The sequence below is a fragment of the Panthera uncia genome, chromosome D4 (assembly GCF_023721935.1).
Source record: "Panthera uncia isolate 11264 chromosome D4, Puncia_PCG_1.0, whole genome shotgun sequence".
In the NCBI taxonomy this organism is placed as follows: domain Eukaryota; kingdom Metazoa; phylum Chordata; class Mammalia; order Carnivora; family Felidae; genus Panthera; species Panthera uncia.
In genome coordinates, this window is record NC_064807.1 from 81,254,842 (window position 1) to 81,260,841 (window position 6,000).

General features: G+C 64.2%; 1 protein-coding gene across 2 annotated transcripts in view; it reads right to left on the reverse strand.

Annotated features, from left to right (window-relative positions):
- Positions 1 to 6,000, reverse strand: part of NR5A1 (nuclear receptor subfamily 5 group A member 1) — a 25,526-nt gene extending 19,526 nt beyond the window's left edge. Inside the window, exons 1-3 of one of the 2 annotated variants that reach the window (XM_049637628.1) lie at positions 5,709 to 6,000; positions 1,832 to 1,948; positions 1,510 to 1,651 (exon numbers count right to left, since the gene is read on the reverse strand). In XM_049637628.1, coding sequence (XP_049493585.1) covers positions 1,510 to 1,651; positions 1,832 to 1,933 — 244 coding nt within the window. In that variant the 5' untranslated portion in view covers positions 1,934 to 1,948; positions 5,709 to 6,000. Of the gene's footprint in view, positions 1 to 1,509; positions 1,652 to 1,831; positions 1,949 to 3,330; positions 3,561 to 5,708 lie in introns of those variants that run through there. The other variant, XM_049637639.1, reaches the window with a different exon arrangement.

The following is a 6,000-nucleotide window of genomic DNA, read 5'->3' on the forward strand; positions in this document are numbered from 1 at the left end:
ACAGGAAGGAGACCCTAGTCAGCTTTATTCACAGCATCCAGTCCAGTCTCCAGGATCCAGCTGCTCCTGGACTCTGACCGCCTGTCTCTGGCAAACCCCTACTGCAAAATGACTCTGCCTTCCCCCACTGCCTTCAAGTATGAAGCTGAGTTTAGGGCTGGCCAGGGCTCTGTGCTGGGAGAAGGGACCTCCCCGGCTGACCAGATGTCCCTCCGTCTGGCCAAGAATGTGTCACCAGCCAGACCCAACAGGTGCATCTCTGCAGCTGCAGTGTGGCCCCAGCCCCTGCTCAGACAGGACCCCACCCTGGGCCCTGGGAGAAGGGAGACAGTAGGAGGCAGAGGGCGGTGCTCAGCAAGGGAGGTGTCTTGGGGGTCCGCTCAGCCAATCGTCCTGCCACGGGGGTGCACAGCCCAGCTCTGCTCCCTCAGGCTCCGTCAGGGTGGTTCTGCTACTTGCAGCAATGAGCTCTCCTGACCAGTGAGGACCTGGAGCTGGGGACGTCGGGACATCCCCCTCACATCTAGGAGTACTTCCTCTAGGTGGCAGGACGTGTGGTCAGCGGCTCTCAGGGCCACTAGGGGCTTCCACGTTGTTTAAAAACTTTAGCCAACAGCTGTCTGCTCGGCGCACAGCCCGGCTGGGGCCAGCAGGGTGGAAGCCTACAAGTGTCCACCCTCAGAAAGTTTGAGTTCTTCCTGCCGAAGCGTTTTTCCTCCCCTCTGGACTGAGAGCCGGGAGGAAGGGGTTGGGAAGGGAAGGATGGGCCTGGGTCCTGTGGGACCAATTGTTCCCCTTTCCCTCAACCTCTCAGGGCCCACCCAAGAACATGGTGGAAGGACTCTCATCCACCAAGTGAATGGCCTGAGTGAACCTTTTGGGTGGGCTGGCTGCGTGAAGCCTGATGATGGACAGATAGTAACCTAAGTGATGACGATGATAATGATAATAGTAATAACAATAACAACAACAACAATAACAATAACAATAACAATAGCATTTACTACGTGCTGGCTTTTCCGTACCTTTCCCTCACACTGACTCTAGGAGGAAGACACTACTATCAGCTCTAGTGTTCAGATGGGGTATCTGCAGCTCAGAGAGGTTAAGGAACTTGCCCAGTGTCCCTCAGCCTGTGAGTGGAGGCACTGGGACTTGAACTCTGGTAAAGGCGTTGGTCACCTTGGCTGTCGCTGCTGTTGGGGGCTCAGTGGGGGTGTTGTAGGTCTCATTGCAGAAGAGGAGCTCTGCGAGGCGCTGCCCTGTGCTGCCCCGGCTCTCAGAGGCTGCAGAGAGGGCCTGAGCCTCTCTATATCTCCTCGCCAGACAGAGCCGGCCACTTCTCACCCCTCCCCAGCAGAGATCGGGCTCTAGCGTCACAGTGAGGGGCCACCGGCCAGCTCCGGAAACTTTAAGAAGGCCACTCGTGCCCTCCTCTCACCGCTCCTACCACCCGCACCCACAGACAGCGAGGTCAGCGGTCGGAGGCCCGCAGCGCGGCGCGCGCACCTTCCAGGCGCATCCCCACCGTCAGGCACTTCTGGAAGCGGCAGAAGGGACAGCGCTTGCGCTGCGTCTTGTCGATCTTGCAGCTCTGGCTCTCGGTGCACGTGTAGTGCTTGTTGTTCTGCACCGTGCGCTTGAAGAAGCCCTTGGGGAGAGCGGAGTCAGCGCGGGAGGCGGGCAGGCCGCGCGTCCCCTCCCCGGGGCCCGATTCCTTCTGTACCGCCCGGCAGGGCCTGCCCCCCCCCCCCCCCCCGCGTCCCACCGGCTCGCCCGCCGTCCGCGCGCCTAGCTAGCCCTGCCGGCCCGCAGTCCGCCGCCCGCTCACCTTGCAGCTCTCGCATGTGAGCAGCCCGTAGTGGTAGCCGGACACCTTGTCCCCACACACGGGGCACAGCTCATCCAGGTCCTCGTCGTACGAATAGTCCATGCCCGCGGCGTCCGCCTGCGGAGGAAGGAGGGGATCACCGCGGGCGGGACGCGACCCGCAGCGCGGCAGACCTGGGGGCCGGGGGCCCGGAGCCCCCACGGCGCTGTCCCCCATTAGCGCGCGGGGGTCAAGGCCGCTCGTGGCAGGCCACCCATCGGAGCGCCCTGAGCAGCCCGCAGTGGGATGTGGCCGGGGCGGCCCCTGCTCGGCCTTTACCGACCGTGTCCCAGCGTTCCTGCCCCGCGTCCCCCCCCCGCCCCCCGCCCGGGCCAGGGGCCCTCCCGGCGTGGTCTGCGTGGCGCCCGATCGGGGACCCTCGGATTCGGTGCGCTTGGATCCGGATTCGTTCGTTTGAGAACAAAACCCCGATTCTGAGAAAACGAGATGGGCTCGGCCGCGAGGGAGACACCAATGAACCCGGCCAGAGTGGGGCCGGAGTGTCCTGGGGAATCGGACAGGGACGAAGGAGGCAGAGACAGAGTCCCAGGGAGACAGAGAGATGGGCAGAGCGAAAGCGAGAGATACCGACCGACGCTGCCTAACGGAGCGAGCACCCTGGGGCGACAGAGACAACGAAAACCCGAGACTGACAGACACACTGATGCCGAGCGGAGAAAACCAGGGGGAGACGAGACAGACAGAGAGATAGGGAGCTAGAGAGAGAACGAAAGAGAGAGAGAGAGAGAGAGAGAGAGATCAAAGACACCGAGAGACAGAGGCCCAAGAGAAAACCTGGGAAAGGCAGATGCAGAGCCAGAGACACAGCGGTAGACGAGAGACAGCCCGAGACACCGAGAGGCAAGAGAAACCGGGAGAGAAGAAGGCAGAGAGGGGCGACAGAGACACCGAGAGAAAACCTGGAGAGACGGAGGCGCCCAGCAAGGGGGCCGGGGACGGGAAGACGCGCGGAACGCGGCGGGAGCCGGGAGCCCGAGCTCCGAGGCGTGGCCCCGCAGGGTCGGACCCCGCCAGGGGCTCGCGCCGGGAGAGGCGGAGAACGACGGCGCCGGGACTGAGAGCCCGAAAGCGCCGAGCCGCCGGGGGCCCCCGGGCCGGGAGAGAGACAAAGCCCGCGGCAGCGACGGCAACGGGAGGCGCAGCCCGTGCCGCCGAGGCCGAGACGTCGGGCGGAGGGAGGGCGCAGCCGAGACGCCGGGCGTGGAGTCGCAGGCCGGGCGCGAGACCTCGGGCGGAGACCTCCCGGGCTCTGGGGGGACCGAGCCCAAGGCGGGGGAGCGACCTCGGGCGGAGAGTCGAAGTCCCAAGGAGGGAAGTGCGCGGAGCCGGGGCCCAGGAAGCGAGAAGGGGCGCGACGGCGGCCTCGGCCCGCCCGGCGCCCACCTGGCGGCTCCTGCGAGCAGCAGCGCCCCGCGTCCCGCCCGCGCGGAGCCCCGCACCTCCTGGCCGCGCCGCCGCCGGCGATGAGCCGCACCCGGGCGCAGCGCCGCCTGCCCGCGATGACGGCCGATCGGGCCGGGGGCGGGGAGGCGGGGGCGCGGGGCCTCGGCGCCCCCCCCTACCACCACCCTGCCTCCCCGCCCCCCGCCGCCTCCCGGGCCGCACCTGGGACCCGGGCCCCTCCGCCGCCAATGCGCGCTGCGCGAACCCGCCTCGCAGGGGCCAGGGGCCGGCCCCTCTATATCAGTGCGTGCGGTATCCGGGGGCGGAGGCCCGGCCCGCGCCCTCCCCCGCCACCTAGCCTCCTGGCTAGCGCCTTTACCCTCACCCTCTCGGCCCCCCATTCCCAGCCCGGGCGCCTCGGAATCCGGGCAGGTGCTGAGCGCCGGGGAGCCTCGAGACACCCAGGAGGCGAGCCTCTGTTTGCGAATCCAGTTTAGTCGTGGCAAGGACCACGCTGGGGGCGCTGGTCGTTTTGCAGCATCGAAGTGGGTAAGGGCGAACGTGGGGGTCCGTGGCCAAGGCACGGGTTCAAGGCTAGAAACCCGGTATCGCCCTGGCCATGCCATATTTCCTCACTGGAGACTTAGGCAAATCTACACACACACACACACACACACACACACACACACACACACTGGTCCTCAGTTTCCTTATCTGCGAAGTGGTAATGACGACTGGACTTCCGTAAGAGTGGGCATGCGGATGAACCGAAGTGGTGTTGGCAAAACGCAAGCCTTAGCACTGCGGCAGCGTTTAGTAGTATCCAGCTGGGAGACCTGCGGCACGCCCTCTCTCCTCCGTGGGCCTCAGTTTGCTCTGCCAGAAATGGGAATCTTCCGAGGTCTGGCGAGGACCCAAGCCACCGGGGCGCGGGAGCTAGGAGAATAGAGGAACGCCTCCCCCATCCCATTCTGAGCCTTTTACCTGGGCTGGGGGAGGGGGTAAGGAAGTGCCCGGCATCCCCGGGGACAAAGGGGTCCCTGGGCTGCACGAGGCTGAGCACTTGCTCTGAGTGGGGAAAGTCTACCCCATTACTCATTTACCAGAGAAAGGCACCACCTCTCATGTTGCCCCTGCCCCCTTCGGAGACAAGTGTTGAGATCAGCAAGGCCAAAATGCCGGGTCTTCAAGGGGTGTGTGTGGGGGGGTGGTGCGGGAAACCACAATTATGTACCCACAGCGATGCAACCGATCTGAAGGCTCTGGCCCTTGGCCTCGACTGACTTTGTCTGGGACCCTGACCCGAGCCGCCCCCACCACCCGGCTTGGGTTGGAGTTGGCACCTTGGTCCCGCGGGCTAGAGACCCAGCGCAGACCATTCCTCAGTCTTTCACCCCGTGGAATTAAGGACGGAATGGGTAGCCAGCCCACTTGCTGTGCAAACTCGGCCAGGTTCCTTTGCTTCTCTGAGCCTCAGTTTCTCCTCATGTAAAATGGAAACATTTGGCCCTACAGAAGGGGTTCTGTGGTTTCTGTGAGATGCCACGGATGAATCTTGCTGAGGAAGGACAGCCGCTGGGGTTTAGCTGCAGAGTCCCCACATCTGACCCCTGAGAAACACTAGCGGCTGCAGGCGCTGGAGGTGCCCTGAGCTCCATCAGGGAGGGACCCTCAGAAAGTGGCAAATAGGAGTGGGCAGTGGAGGGTATGGAGGGGAAAGGCTAGGGTCTCCTGGACATCGTTGAAGAAGACCCAGGCAGTGTAAGCACAAGTCTGGGCTGGGGGACCCAGTGGTCTAGGGAGCTGGGCTCAGAGGCGGTTCTCCTCCTCTCCCTTCACCTTCCCCCCCTCCCCAGAGGTCACACTATCACAGGTTGGGAGCCCTGAGGTTGAACGAGGCAGCACTGCACCCACCCCTCACGGCCCCAGGTGCCAGCTCAACATGTGGGGACTCACAGCCCCTCACCCACCTACCCAGGGAAGCACACATTGATCTGGACGGGCCACAGAACAGGGACTGACAGACAGAAGTGTGTTGGAGACAGACACGCAAATCCAGAGAGACACACAAATACACAGGCAGGGAGACGCAGAGACCCAGAGACAGGCCCAGGGAACATGGACACGTTCGCAGACTGCTAGGCTTGGGCCAACACAGCGCTGTGAACGCTCGGCCACCAGTAGACAGCGGGACACCGCAGACGCCCATAGGGCCTGTCCCCACAGGCCTACTAGCTCCTCCCATTAGCTGCCCGGGGAAGAAGAGGGGGTAGCATGATGGGAGGGCAGGTTTGGGGCAATCTCTGGCCCTTTCCCTACCCAGAGCTGCGGGCACCAGTCACTCAGCAGAGCAGGCAGTGGCCGGCCCAGGCCGCAGGGAGGCACTGAGGAGGGAGGCTGGCCATTAGAGGCCTGGGCCCAGGCCCTCACTTACGGAGCGGAAGGCGAGCTCTCAGGCCGGATGAGGGTGGACAGCGGGCACCAGGGGTCCGAGGGAAGACTCCGGCAGCCCAGGTGGGGCAGCGGTGACCGTGGGCACACAGGAACTCCTTCACGCCACGGCGGGCGGCAGGCGGACAGTAGGCTGGCCCTGTCCGTCCGTCCTCCTCCTCCCCGCCCTGGGCGGGGGGGCACCGGAGGCCCAATTGGTCTCTGCCCCCACGTGACTCTGCAGGCCTCTCTCCTTCTTTGTTGGTGTTTCTCTTCATTTAGGTCTATTTTTTTTT